General features: G+C 34.2%; 1 protein-coding gene across 1 annotated transcript in view; it reads left to right on the top strand.

The window, feature by feature from the left end:
- LRP1B (LDL receptor related protein 1B) overlaps positions 1–14,327 on the top strand; it is a 2,013,404-nt gene that overhangs the window by 1,878,029 nt on the left and 121,048 nt on the right. The window contains exons 72-74 of the mRNA XM_046019480.1: positions 6,723–6,845; positions 13,183–13,308; positions 14,049–14,186. Of these exons, the coding sequence (XP_045875436.1) occupies positions 6,723–6,845; positions 13,183–13,308; positions 14,049–14,186 (387 nt within the window). The remainder of the gene's footprint in view (positions 1–6,722; positions 6,846–13,182; positions 13,309–14,048; positions 14,187–14,327) is intronic.

The raw sequence follows: 14,327 nt of genomic DNA on the forward strand, positions 1-14,327 counted from the left end.
CTTGCTATGAAAGAATAATAACATAAGGCATACTATATTACATATACTAATTTGCTAGATCATACATAGGTTGCAGCTTGTGCTCCAAATTTCCTTTTAGCCATATGGCTGAGAAAAAGATCTACATTTTTTGTCAGTCTGGAAGTCAGCTTTAAATTTTGTAGTGCATTATTTTCTAGTTATGTGAAAATATTTCCTGAAAAATAACAACTTTTTAATTGTAATTCACTACATTACAAGCAACTTTGTTACTGCTTTAAGGTTAATAAAATGAAAGCAAAGAAATTGTGGGCAAAGCTTAAAATGACCACAAATTCTCTAACTCTTATTATTTTCATAATGTTAAATATGTTGTTTAAATGTGAAATTATTTTTAAGCTGCTTTAAAAAGTCAATGGACTTTACATTTCAGAATCTTTGGAATATCATCAACAGAGATGATGCTAGATATTGATGTATGTTGCAGGGCATTTGAACATGTACTCAGGGTTTATACAGTTTCAATATACCTTTGCAAGGACATGGATGGAGCTAGGGAGTATAATGCTAAGTGAAAAAAGTCAGTGAGAGAAAGGCAAATACCATATGATTTCACTCATATGTGGAATTTAAGAAACAAAATAAATCAGCAAAGGGAAAACAAAAGAGGCAAATCAAGAAATGGACTCTTAACTATAGAGAACAAACTGATAGTTACAGACGGGAGGCAGGAAGGGGGATGGGTGAAATAGGCAATGGGGATTAAAGAGTGCACTAGTGATAAGCACTGAGGGTTGTATGGAAATGATGAATCACTATATTGTACACCTCAAATTAAAATTCACTGTCTGTTAACTAACTGGAATTTAAATAAAAATTTTAGAGGCACTTGAGTGGCTTAGTCATTTGAGAATCTGCCTTTGGCTTGGGTCATGAACCCAGGGTCCTAAGAACAAGCCCCTCTTATGGCTCTCTGCTCAGTAGGGAGCCTGCTTCTCCCTCTCCTCCTTGATTGTGTTTTATCTCTATCTCCCTCTCAAATAAATAAACAAAATCATTTAAAAGTCTTTTAAAATAGAAAAAAAAATAAAGATTTACTTTTATAAAAATCTAGTCACTCAAAGAAAAATATCCTCCATTTTCTTTAGTATTAGATCAAACCTTTATTATTTCCTAAAATCATCCATACCCAACCTGATAAAGTCTTGTAATATTCACCAGAAGAAATCCTAGTTCTCATTTGGAATCTGCAGTGCATTATATAGAGCCATAAAAGGTTGCACTTCTCTAATAGCTGTTTCTACTTTTGGTTAAGTTCTCACATTCACATTCTATAATTGGTCACTTTAGAGACAGCAAACTTTGTAGACTTTCTGGCACCAAAACCTCTTAAATAAAATCATATTCTAAGACTTCAGGACAATTAAGTAACTCATCTTTTTCCGTTTTCTAGCTAATAAGCTCCAGCCCCTCAATGTCAGTCTCTGTCACCAGTCTGGCTCTTTCTCTCATTGCTTCTTGCCTGGGTTCATGTAATGCCATGTAATTGGACTCTAATACATTCCACTCACTGCTGCCAGGTTGATCTTATTGAAGTGTAACTCTGATTATGTCGATGTTAGCTCGAAGCTCTTTCTTTCTGGTTATATATAAATATGGCAGTCACGGTTACAAGAGAATGATCCTGTTTTACCTTCCTATCCTTATACTCGATTACTTCTCTTTATATCATATATCCTAGATCAAACTGAAGAATAAATCTAGTAACATTTTCCATGTTTTCCAACGTCTGTCCTGATACCTCTGCTATTTCCACCATCTCAATACCTTTGCCAATAAAAATTGTATCTATCTTTTCAAGTCCATTCAGTTGCTACTGTCTTCTCCCAAATCTTAGTCTCTTATGGAGCTTCCCTAGCAACCCTTTGATTGCATTCCTGTTATTGTATTTTTCCCTCTAGTATAATTGCTTCTGTATTAGTTGACTAAATTTCCCCTGTTGGAATGTGAGTTTCTTGATGTAAAAAATTAGGTATGCAAACAGAATGAGGAAGTGCATTCCAGGCAGTGTTATCATTATGCACAAAAGTCTCAGACATGAGAGAAACTTTAAGTGTTTAGGAACTATAAGTAACTGTAAATTAATGCTATAGAATTTGGTTTTGTTTTTTTTTCAAAATGTATTTATTTGACAGATAGAGATCACAAGTAGGCAGAGAGGCAGGCAGAGAGAGAGGAGGAAGCAGGCTCCCCGCTGAGCAGAGAGCCTGATGTGGGGCTCGATCCCAGGACCCTGGGATCATGACCTGAGCTGAAGGCAGAGGCTTTAACTCACTGAGCCACCCAGGTGCCCCTAGAATTTGGTTTTAATATTAAGCATAATGAGAAGTTTTCCAAGACTCTTAAAGAGTCTTCAAATATTTTTTCAAAATGAAAGGGTAAACGAATTTGTACTAAGTAAATCACAGAGAATTTATTGAAATGAGATTCAAGAGATCTAGTTTCTTATCTTACTTCTAGAAACCTTTCTGTATTAATTTTTCATACTATCAGATCCAACCACAGTGAAACATCTCCAAGAGCCATAGGAATATCTAGAAAGTGAGTGACTGTATGTGTGTGTGTGTAAGGGCAATCCTGTCAGGATTTATCTATTTTTTAAATAGTAAATTTGATAAGAAATGTTTGTTTGAACAAAGAATTACAGGTTAAAAATCAAACATTGCGGTAAAAAAAAAAGATAGAACATTAGCATTGAATGATAGCATTTGAAATCTGAGTTATCTTTTAGATTTAAACCGACTCTATTAAGAGTTTAAGCTTACTGATTAAAAAAATAGTTGAGGACCTTTAATTGGATCATTTACAAATGTGTCAAAGCTCCCCTTCCATCAATACTCATGTTTCTAACTTTCCTTGGGTTTTCTTTGCTGCCAGGTAAATTCCAATGAATTATCTTGGTGGTTAAAGTATTTGATCCTTACAGGATCATCCTTACAGGATGTACCTTAAGGCATGCTCGAATTCAGATTTCTAGTATTTCACTTACCTCCAGCAAGTGGTTTAGGTACTGGATAAATGTACTTTAAGGCTTTGAGGAAAAGGAATGCCAGAATAAACAAATCTTACTTCATTCATCCCGGATCTGGACACATGAAAAAAGGGTTAGGGTTGGAAGGCAATAGGCATGCAGGAACATTTTCTAAGAGAATCCACTTTACTAGTTTACTTTAAAAAGTCAAACCCCTAAATACTGTGGAATTAAAAGCAGCATTCATACTTTCAAAGCTAAAACATGTTGCCTCAAGGAAACTTAGTATTTGTTTTGGTCTGAGCTCCCAAACTTTATTCTCTTTAGCAATTTTTGTGGACAAGATTGAGAATTATTCTTTTTAGTAATCACCAGCTCAAAAATAGGTAAACTATTTATGAAAATTATAAAACATTATCATGTATTAAACTTTCCCTCCACCTAAATTAAAATGGGAACTCTAGATCCATAATTTTGATGATAATTCCCTGTCCAGATTTCTATGAACCTGCCAAAAGTTCAGTCATATTTCGACATAGGTTTTTGTTTATATATGTATACACACACTTTTCTATTTTTCTAATAATCTTCTGTTTGAGCTTATTAAGAACGTGACTAATGACTAGGAAACTGGAATTTTGTTGGTTATGTGTGCCTCATGCTATTTCAAAATAAGCATTTTATGTTAGACTCAAGACGTCATACTAGCTCCATGATGCATTTTTTTTTAACACAAATTCTTCATGGTACAATAGGAAGCCTTTATTAGTTATCACAAAATGTTTGCCTTATTCTACAATTGTGATTTCATTTATATTTCTCTTCTTCTTAATAAAAATAATAATATGCCCATTTATGGGGAAATTATGTTATCTAAAGTGATACTTTTGGGAACTCATTTTTTTTTTTCCTTTTAACAAGACTGATGTGCTACAAATAGACTTTTCTAAAATACTCAGAGGATGTCAAGAGTTCACAAATTTTGTTTGAATATAATCCATTGTAAAATGAAACATGCAATGAGATTTAGTCATGAGATTTAGTCATGAGATTTAGTCATGAGAGCATCTTTATTCTGAAAGAATATAACTTTCATATTCCATGGATTTTGATATTGATTTAAGCAAACACCTCCTATCAATATTCATATCTTAAGTTTCTTTAATACTAAAGACTGTACATGTTATCTTTTTATTGTTTTCAGACAGAGTTGTTAAGTGGTAATATATTTTCTTGCATGGGTTTTGATCATTGAAATTATTCTTAGAATTAAGGCATTTTAGAACTGACCATTCCAGAAGTTGAAAGAAAGGGGCACCCCAATGCCAGATATTATATTGTCAGTCTTACATGTTGATACTCACCATGGTGGACTTACCACAGACTTGCCTTTTTCCATATTTTAGAGTTTGCTAGTCTTCAGAGATGTCAATGTAGGATGTGCCAGTTCTGTTAAGCATTTTTGCAGAAACACTCGGAACTATTTAGATTGATATCACTATAATATCTTGGCCTCAGCTTCAACTATTAAGATTCTAAGCCATCAACCTCTATGTCCCTAATCATCTCTCTACCATTAACCCTATGAGTTTTTAAAAAAGTTGAATTTCTTCCTCACCTCTTACTTCACAGAAATAGTTTAAAATCTTGAGCTTTATTCAACATCTGGTCACCCAATTAACAAATCTACCTAATGCTGTGCCTAGCCTAACCTTTCCCCAATTCCTCCCTCTTGAAATGGGAGACTTGTTTCACCTCCAATCTAAGGATAATCATTTTATATTAGTTTAGCTCTCAAATTCTTCACAATTTCTGGATTCTCAAGGAATTTGTTGTATCAATTATCTTTTCTCTCTTCTCTGTCTTCAAGCTTACTCTGTCTACTGAATTATTCTCAGAAGGACTCAAGTATATCAGATATCTGTTTTACTCCATATAAGAAACCAACCTCTCTTATTCACATAACTTCCTCCTTTCTTCCTTGCCTTTAAGACCAAACTCCTGGAAAGGGATGGATGATTACAGTAACTACTACTTTTTTATCTAATAATAACGAACTACAAACACATCACTAAATCCACCACCAGTTCACTGAACCTCCTCTTTTAGGATTATATAAATGCTCTCACTACTACTTCCTTGTTGGAACACTTCTCAAGTATTTCTCCAACAACTCTGGCTACTTTTTCTGTCTCTTTTGCAGACTCCTCTTTATCTATCCAGTCTTTAAATGTTTCCTCTGTTTTGTTCTAAATTTCAAATAACAACTACATTCGGATCATTCCCAGCTACATATTTACAGCTCAGAACTTGTCCTATGTTTTAAATACATTTATCCACTATCCTGTTAAATATCACTACATGGTTGTCTTACTAGTCCTTAAGTGAATCGTGTAATTATTTCTATTAAGCTTGCTCCTCCTTTTATTTTGGGACAATATCAACATTCAACAAATGGTCCAAATAAACCAAAAATAGAGTACTATGTTTGACTGCTCATTCTCCTTGCCACCTTCATCTTTTTAGCCATCAGATCCTGTGGATTCTACCTCCTGAAGCACTTTCAAACATAGCTACTCTAAATCAAGCACCAACAGTTCTCTTCTGCATTGCAACCAACTCTCTTTGAAGAGTTTTCCTCCAGCCTTGGCTTTACCCTTGCTACCTTTATTTCCAAGTTCTCCACATTCCAGCTAGTGTTATTATGCTAAAATCCAAATCTCGTTCTGTCATTTCTAAATTAAGTCTTTGCTACTGTGGGTGAATTATTAAAGATTCGTATACAAGTCAAAACCCAACAAGATGAGCTCTTTGACCCTCATAAGTTTAGGCTTACCATTCCCTCTAAAGTGTATCCACAAAATGAAAATGCTTCCTTCCAGGATTTTCTAGTCTCACAAGGATGAGCACTCTCCCTCTCCAGCCCCATGTTTTAATAAACATATCCACTTTTAAATATGTTAATGCCTTCAGTCATCAATTCTATTTAATATGGAAACCATATTTATTATGTTACGAGGTTTAAATAGGTAGTAAAATTCTCTGAGAGCAATCTTATTTATCTTAATTCTGAATTCTCATCAGGTTGTTTTGGGTTTTTTCCCCGGGTACTTGTAAATATGACCTTATAAATTACTTTAGCCATGCCTCTCTTATAACATAGGAAGACACTGAGTCTTTCACCACATCACCAACTTCTAATTCTGTTATAAAATTAACTGATTATCTGTGATTGCAAAAGTTTTTTATTGGTTATTCTGTCTTCAGCAACTCAGTTTATCAGTTTCCAGATATAACCAAATTGAACTATTTAATAATTTTGCAAGTGTCTTTTCTTTCCAGAACAACACAATATATGTAATGAAAATGAATACCATTTAAAATCTAAGTTTCTTTACAGTAACATAAAAATTTTTGTAAAGTGGAAGATAATTTATATTTGAAAAAACTTTCTTCTACCATCTTACCAGTATTTTCCAAAGGAAATATGATATACCTGGGTAATATCAGATTGTTTTGAAAAATAAACCATGAGCAACTTAAAAAAAAATGTCTGGATACTGCTTGTCCCTCATATTGTACAGGAAAAAAATGTAAGGAAGTGAGAAACTAGGTACCATGCGAAGATAATTAGAGGAATATGTGTCCTGTTGACTGGCATTAATTATGCTGCATCTCTGTGTTTCTTTTTCTGTTTTGTTTGAAAATAAAGGAGGAAATATATGTAGATCAGATGAGTTTCTCTGCAATAATTCCCTTTGCAAGCTACATTTCTGGGTGTGTGATGGAGAAGACGACTGCGGAGACAACTCTGATGAAGCCCCTGATATGTGTGGTATGCATTTCACCTAGGTCTAGATTACACTGTCATCTCCAGATCTAACATGTTGGCGTGAATCGATAGAGTGGTGAGGCAAACCACAAAGTCTACCGTCCTGGGATTAGGTAGATACAGATACAGCTTTTATTCAGGTAGTAATAGATTACCCTGCCCAAAGTTGATGATTTTACAGAGATGGCCCCTAAATCTGAACTTGTACATGTCAACACTACTCAAAAGATAGTGTATGGCATATCTGGGAGGACTAACAGCGGTTGAACTTTCGAATTGTGTGAGGTTCATATAAGGACTTGACTTTGTACCAAATTGTTTACTGAGGCTAAAACATTTTTTGTGGGGAACAGATAAGTACATGGACAAAATGTGAATAATAGAATCATATAGTCCCACAAGTTACCCACCACTGAGACCAATGTCAGGGAGATATATATGGAGATAATATGTAAATATGTTGATAATATCTTAATATGTAAGCATATGGATGTATTTTATTACATAAATATATTAATATATTTAAATATAGCATATATTATTTCTTCATATATGTCCTACATTATAAATATATTAATATATTTTAATACATATATAGACTTGGGCAGAGAACTGCAATTAGGAGTTATATAACCTTTCAATCTGAAAATCTTAACAAAAGTTATTGCTTCTTCAAATTCAAGATACTCTTGACTCTTGATAATTGTCAGGAGTATACGTACGCAACTAGCAACTATTAATGTCCAAGTTTATATCACCAAGTAAAGGATTTTTATAGGTAACAAACATTTTCAGTTCCTTCTTCTCATTCTTTGTATCTAATCTCAGTAAAAGTGTATTTTACCTCTAATTTAAAGAAAAATACTACTACTTTGAATATGATTAAGTAGCACTTCAGGTGAATTAAAGAAGGCATAGCATGAGTGTATATACTTAAATTCTTTGTTCTATTTGGTACACCAAGTTAAAACAGTATTTTTTGATAGACGATGACATTGACTACTGACATTACAATTGAATAAAATATCCAAAGCATGGAGGCAGCTTTATTTTTAAAGGGATTTAAAACTTAAAAATGACAGTCTTTGGAGAGTGTTCTCTGTAGACACAACTAATGAGAGATATAAATAAGTTTCAGTTTTAGTTCAACATCATCTTACACAATGGACTCTAGAAAATCACCAGAGATTATATTGTTTCTGAATTATAATCCATGGGAAAATATAAATTTATCCCCTACTATCAAGCCAGAATCAATTATTTTTATAAAGTATGTGTATGTATACATATATGTGCATATATATATATATATATATTTTTTTTTCCTATTCTCTCTTCCACTTCAGCACACAGCTAGTGAGTGGAGCAGGACATGGTTGCTAATTAACCCTGTGAGGCTCCAGTGTCAGACCCCCAGGACCACTTCTAGGACCAGGAAGTGATCAGAGTAACATGCCACACGGCTGCTGGAAAACCTGAAATACAACCAGCTTGATTCCATGCATGTTTTTACATTTCCCTAGGTCATCAGTATAAATATTGAGTCAAGTTGTTATGTACCAGGGACTGTGCTAAGTAATTGGGATGAAAAAAAAAAAAAGAAAGAAAGAAAGAGAAGAACAACACATGGTTCTCTTTGACAAGATCTTACTCTGATTGTACAAATCAGATTTTCACACATTATATTTTAAGCAATGATGGAATTTAGTAAATGTACAGATAAGGTGGAGAGGAATAAGATGAACTCTCCCTAAGGAGGAATTCAGAAAGCTACAGTTTGAACAATCCAAATTAAAAGACAGCATAGGCATTATGAACAGCATGGGACATAGTATCATTCATTCATTTAATAAATATTTGTTAGCATAGACACTATTATTATTTTGGGGAATATAATGATGAGAGACACAGACATGGACCCTGATGTCACAGAACTGAGAATCTAGCAGACTAGGTAGTCAAATGATTTAAAAATATATGGTTGAAAATTATATGTGCATTGAAGAAAAAAAGTAAGTTTTAAAAGTATAGAACAGAGAGATTTTATTCAATCTTGGGTTATGGTAAATAATATTTGAGTTTGAGTCTGAGAGATATATCACTGCCAAGTAGGTGAAAGGGATGGGCTGGAGGGAAGGTGGATGACATAATGTTGCAGGCAAAGGAAAATGTAGACAACCCTGAGGTAGAGTGAACCATAACTTATTGCAGTAACTGAAATATCCCTGTGCTTGGAGAGTACAGATCAAGGTAGATACTGGTTTAGGATGAAACTGAAGAGACAGAAGAGTTTGTAATCTTGTAAGTCTTCATGGGGAATTTTGGATTTAGCCTAAAAGTAATTAAAAATACTAAAAGGTTTTGGGGCACCTGGGTGGCATCAGACTCTTGACTTTGGCTCATGTAGTGATTTCAGGATTCTGAGATCAAGCCCTGGGTTGGTCTCTGAGATGAGTATGGAGCCTGCTTAAGATTCTCTTTCTCCTTCTCTCTTTGCTCCTCCCCCTGACCTCTCTGTCTTTCTCTCTCTCTCTCTATAAATAAATAAAAATTTTAAGAATTGTTTTGAGAAAGAATACTAAAAAGTTCTAAGTACAACAGGCATATAGTCATATTTATATTTTACATATATTGGATAAAAAGGAGCAAAGCTAGGTAAGATAATTGCTGTACTCTAAGCAAGCCATGCTACTAGCTCAGGTTAAGATAATGATAGCATGTGATGGCAAATATACTTGGAGGTAATTTGAAAAGCAAAATAAATTGGATTAAATGGTAGATTAGATAGATAAGTCAAGGAAGAGGAAGTTACTAAGTATAATCTGTAGGGAGTTTGTGCTTGTTCAGCTGAATACATGGGGAATATAGGAAGAGGAACAGTATTGCAAGTAAAGATTAAATGCCCGGTTTGAGATACATTTGAGGAGACATTCAAGTATAGATTTCAGGTAGACTCTAGATATTTGGTTCTAAAGCTTAAAAAGCTGGTCTAAAGTTATAAATTTGAGAGTCAGAATAAAATGGGATAATGAATACTTTCATTACTTTGTGGGGTGCCTGGGTGGCTCGGTGGGTTAAAGCCTCTGCCTTCAGCTCAGGTCATGATCCCGGGATCCTGGGATCGAGACCCGTATCGGGCTCTCTGCTCAGAAGGGAGTCTGCTTCTTCCTCTCTCTCTGCCAGCCTCTCTGCCTACTTGTGATCTGTCTGTCAAATAAATAAATAAAATCTTAAAAGAAAATACTATGGACTTTGTAAGATTTAGGCTGGGTGGGAGTAAGGCATAAGAGAAGAAGGAATTTAGGATAGAATACTGAGTGCCACCAAACTTCTAAATAAACATAAGCAGCTGGAAGAGACTCAGGTGAGTTAACACAAAAGAATTTGAAAAAAAAAAAATAGTATGGCAAAAGAAATACCAAGGTAATAAAATGTATCAAGAAAGATGGAATGGTTCCTAAAAAAGCAGGAAAAAAAATGGGCTTCAGAGCAGATGAGAACTTAGTTTTAGATAAGAGAAGTCACCCCTTCTCTGTTATTAAAAATATTTACATGAATTGATAGATTATGTATAGATGCAGGTGGATGTCCAATTATATAATGAAGTGATAACAAATTCACCATAATTTTATTTCATTTTTATATATGCAGTAGCAAGTATGTCCATATATAGAATATGGAAGGTTGTTATTATAAGAAAATTTGAAAGGAATACAGATTTAAATTGTTATTGCAAAGGGTAAGAGATGCTATCTCTATCTGTATTTATATCCATATCTATCTATATATATACATGTATATCTGTATTTATATCTATGTAGATATAGAGATATATGATTTCCAAGTAATATTTAGGGCCCATCTGGTAGTAATAAATATTTATATTTGTGGTATCAGTTGGTCTTGTGGCATGATCATCTACAATGTTCCTGGTCCTCCCAGAATGCAGACATTGGAATAGCAGATGGTTTTATTCATCTAACCTTAGGGTTTTGTTAGATAACATATAATAAGTTACCAATAAATATTTGTCAACTGAGTAAACTGAAAGATGAAGCATGGGATCTTACGTCAATGTAGAGGTAACTAAAGACAAAAACACTGGAGAATAGGAAAAGGTATATCTATCAATGGACTAAAGTTTCACCTAAGACAGAAAAAGGACTTAATGAGACTGGTTGAATTAAAAATTTGGGAAAATAAGAACTGCTGATCAGAATTTGTAGCATTCAGATTAGTGACTTTGTAAATGAAGCCATTGGAGGAAACTATATCCAGCTGCACTCATGTAGATCAATTAATATTCTTACCTGCAAGCAACACGAAATGCCATTGGCTAAATTAAGAAGAGAAATATATTTAAATCTACCAATTTTTACAACCTTCTAGGATACTTGCTGGCTTAGGTGAATTAGAGTAAAATGTTACTGGGTATGAAAAACTCAAGGAGCTAAGAGGTACAGTTATTGGTTGGTTTGTTCATGTGGATGTTAAAGTCATCTAGGATGTTGAAACGAGTTTGGACAGAGAGCAATAATGATGAAGGAAGGTGCTACAGTCATTAGTAAACTGGGGAGGGGATGATGTTTATAAAGCTAATGAGAAAATAGCAATAAGGAAGATATTTAATCAAATGACTGGCTATCAAAATAATGGTTTTTTCAGTTTATTTTAAAAAATTGAATATGAAAATAAAGTGACAAAGTTCTGAAAGCTAAAGTAGGAAATTAAGGGATATTTAAATATAAGATAACATGAGGCTTGAGAAATTTAAGAGATATTCCTAAAAGATCTGAAGAGGAGGACCTATGCTTGGAGTGGGAACCAGATTTCAATTAAACCATGGAGTCCAGGCAAGAAGGAGTATGGCATAATTAAGAAGCTAATAAAGTAGTATTGCTAGAACATTAAGAGTGACAAGGGATTTGTCTGTAGGAGTAGCATGGACAAAGTAGTGATCAATCCATTATGGCACGTGAAGTATCTTAAATTTTATTCTGAAAATGCTGGATAACTATGGAAGAGATGATCAGATTGTCTAAGGTGGGTTGTTCTGGTGCCTTTTGGAAGATTTTAGGTTGGGCAATGAAATAGAGATATTTAGGATTCTACTGCAGTTTTCTCTGTAAGAGATAGTGCAGAGCTGAACTGTTGTAACTGATATGTATGGAGAGAAGGCAAATTTGGGGGTAGTATCAACCGGATTTGTTGACTAGTAAGAGCTGAAGGTCAATAAGAGAAATGCATTTAAAATAGCCCCAGGCTTGCAGCTATGGTGTGCTACTAACTGAACCATGGAAATAACACAAAGATTATGTTTGGGGAGAAGGTAGTCACAGGAAGGTGATAAAGAATGGAGTTCTGAACTTACTGATTTTGAAATCTGAGAGGATATCCTATAATCAATTGTGAGATGCTAGAATTAGATAGTGAATTGAAAGTTTTAAGGGTATACGATCAAGTAAATCCATGAGAATAAATGAGAATATCAGCAAAGAATTCAAGAATGAAAAGATTGAGAAACCAATGAAAGCACCTGGAGTATTCCACATGTAAAGATAAGTGTCATGAGAGAGGTTTCCTCCTCTAGGGGTAGAAGTCTTCAGATTAGATAATGATAGAAGGGACAAGGATAAAATTCTCTGGCTTTCACTGTTGCCGCTTTAAGTCACACACACCGCCTCCCCCAAAGCTACATATACCCACAAAAATTAAACATAAATAACAAAGATCACCTATGTGACTCAAATACATATTTATACATTTGTTCACAGAGATCCAGAGTAAGAAAAACAGTTATAGTATTGTTGGGACTTCTTTTTTTTTTCACTGGATGACCTATTTTCAAATTTGGACCTGTAACATATGCTTGCTCAAGCTCTATTCTGTGTGAAATTGCTCTTTCAAATAGCTAAGTGTCCTGCCATGTTGCATAAACTGCAGGCATAAATTAATTTGGTACACCAAGTGAAGTGAGCTAAGATAAGGCATCTGGAAATGAGACCATGAGGTTTGGCTCTTTTTCTTACTTCATTTCATTTCAGCTGTGCACTCTTTTCTGTAGTTAATATAAATGACTAAGATCATAGCTTCTATTCTCACAGTTTCTAGTACCTACATAAAAGCAATTTCCACAACAAAAGATATTCAGAAAAGCCAGATTATGGATTAGAAAAGAAGGAAACAAAATAAAACAAAAAAACAAAATGAACTGAAACAAAACAAAAAAAGGAAGACAAAAAAAAAAAAAAAAAGAAAGAGAGAAGGGGATTGTTCCTCATAAGTCAGTGTACCCAAAGGAGCGGCTTTGATTTTTTTCTTTCCTTTTTTTTTTTTCCAGCCAAATTTCTTTGCCCACCCACAAGACCTTACAGATGCAGAAATAACAGAATATGCCTGCAGCCTGAGCACAGGTGCAATGGGATTGATGACTGTGGGGACAACTCAGATGAAGATCACTGTGGTGGTAAATCTGTTTAATGTGAAATAATTGACTTAGTGACAGCTACAAGATAATACAATGATTTTGGGGCTCAAAAAATTACAAAGAAGTATTTTCCATGTAGCATGTCTGAGGGTAATTTTTTCAGACACTTGATCTTCTGACAAAGTATGAAAAATAATCTGCTAACATTCATTTGAATAGTAGAGCTGTGCAGCTTTATCCAAACTCTCTACTAGTCTGTAAATCTCCATTGATGATACACAGTTTATTTCTGAAAATACTGCATGAGAGAAAAAACAGTGGTTTGAAAATGTTCTCTGTTAAACAGCTCCTTGAGGGGAGAGTGTTAGTAAGGAGTTTATGTCTGTATACACAATTCCTTCTTCACAATTATGAAATTAACAAAACTTTTAAAACCAAGGCTTTACTACTGTATGTGGCAAAAATCATTTGATGACAAACCCTGATCTGAACTGGTCTGAAGCAGTTTTTATTACTTTAAGAACAAGTTCTCACTTAGGATGAATATTCAAACATATTCCGGTGGAAATGTAGTGTTAATCATTATAGGGTAAATACACTCTTATTCTTCTACAAGTCCGGAATTTCCAAACTTTTTTCATTTGGCCCAAGAGCTTCAAATAAAGGATTGTGGAGCCATGTTTTTCATGGTGTTTAAATAAAATCTTGAATGTGTTAATGAACTCAATAAATTTGTTTTGATTCTGTGAAGTACTAATCATTTTTTAATGACTCTATAGGTAAGCTTACATATAAAGCAAGACCGTGTAAAAAAGATGAGTTTACTTGCAGCAATAAAAAATGTATCCCCATGGACTTCCAGTGTGATCAACTTGATGACTGTGGAGATGGTTCAGATGAGCAAGGCTGCAGAATAAGTGAGTTTAGTTTCTGTTAAAGTGTAGAAACATGCAAGTTCAATTCTCCTTCAACATGACTAAAATTTTCTCTACTGGTGTGAGAAAATATCATTCTTCACAAATGTACTTAAGTATACTTTCTTTTTGGTAAGCCCTTAC

This window comes from Meles meles, chromosome 9 (assembly GCF_922984935.1).
Source record: "Meles meles chromosome 9, mMelMel3.1 paternal haplotype, whole genome shotgun sequence".
NCBI classification, from domain to species: domain Eukaryota; kingdom Metazoa; phylum Chordata; class Mammalia; order Carnivora; family Mustelidae; genus Meles; species Meles meles.